General features: G+C 47.0%; 1 protein-coding gene across 1 annotated transcript in view; it reads right to left on the bottom strand.

Annotated features, from left to right (window-relative positions):
- Window positions 1–732: 732 nt before the first annotated feature.
- The window catches only part of gal3st3 (galactose-3-O-sulfotransferase 3), a 3,507-nt gene continuing 3,354 nt past the window's right edge, over window positions 733–885 (bottom strand). Inside the window, exon 2 of the mRNA XM_056300832.1 lies at window positions 733–885. This exon is cut by the window's right edge and continues 1,168 nt beyond it. Within this exon, the coding sequence (XP_056156807.1) occupies window positions 733–885 (153 nt within the window).

The raw sequence follows: 885 nt of genomic DNA, 5'->3' as shown, positions 1-885 counted from the left end.
TTTGTTTTAGGCGTAAGCTCATTACACAAAGCAGCAATGGGCAATGCGTGAACTGAGGTGGGACCTCATCGTTTCCCAAACACTTCGTTATACACGGATACCCAGAAACCGCGGTTTTTAAGAAGCCGCACTTCTGAAGGCCGTCTTTTTTAAAAACAATATTTTTTTTTTTAGTAACCTAAAACGCCGTTTGCGTGTGGACGAAACCCCAAAACGTATAGAAAGAGCTACGCTTTAACAAATACTCGTGTATGTGCGGACCAGGCCTGAGTGGTCACTTGGAGTGACTCCTGTAGAACGTGGTAGGAAACCACCATAACCAGCAGTAGAAAACTGTACATGTATAAAATTACCACTCTAATTCAGTGTGATAGTCTGCTGAAGCATCGTGTTAGCATGATAGTCTGCTGAAGCATCGTGTTAGCATGATAGTCTGCTGAAGCATCGCGTTAGCATGATAGTCTGCTGAAGCATCGTGTTAGCATGATAGACTGCTGTAGCATCACGTTAGCTTCGTCTAAACCACCGAGTGTTGGGGTTTTTTTTACACTAAACAGGGATTGTGGACTTTTCCTCTGTTGGTTACACTGACTTGTAACTAACAAGATGAAGCTGTGTGTCCAGCATGAAGAACAGGACGGATGACCGAGAGTGAAACCTACCTATAGACTACATACGTGATGTGTATAAAACAGAGACAGACTTTGAAAATGCCAAACCATTCCTTTAAGTCTATGATGCGTGGGCCTGTGAGGGTCTAAGTCCAAGCCGGGTGGTCCGGCTTAGGGTCCCCGCAGCAGGCCGTGGGGTGGAAGTGGAGTCCGGTCCTGGTCTGGGACCTGGAAGTGCAGGAGGCGACTGGCTGCGGTGGATCCCCACCTGCAG

This window comes from Lampris incognitus, chromosome 20 (assembly GCF_029633865.1).
Source record: "Lampris incognitus isolate fLamInc1 chromosome 20, fLamInc1.hap2, whole genome shotgun sequence".
In the NCBI taxonomy this organism is placed as follows: domain Eukaryota; kingdom Metazoa; phylum Chordata; class Actinopteri; order Lampriformes; family Lampridae; genus Lampris; species Lampris incognitus.
Note: the sequence above shows the minus strand (reverse complement) of the source record. Positions and strands in the feature narration are given on the sequence as shown.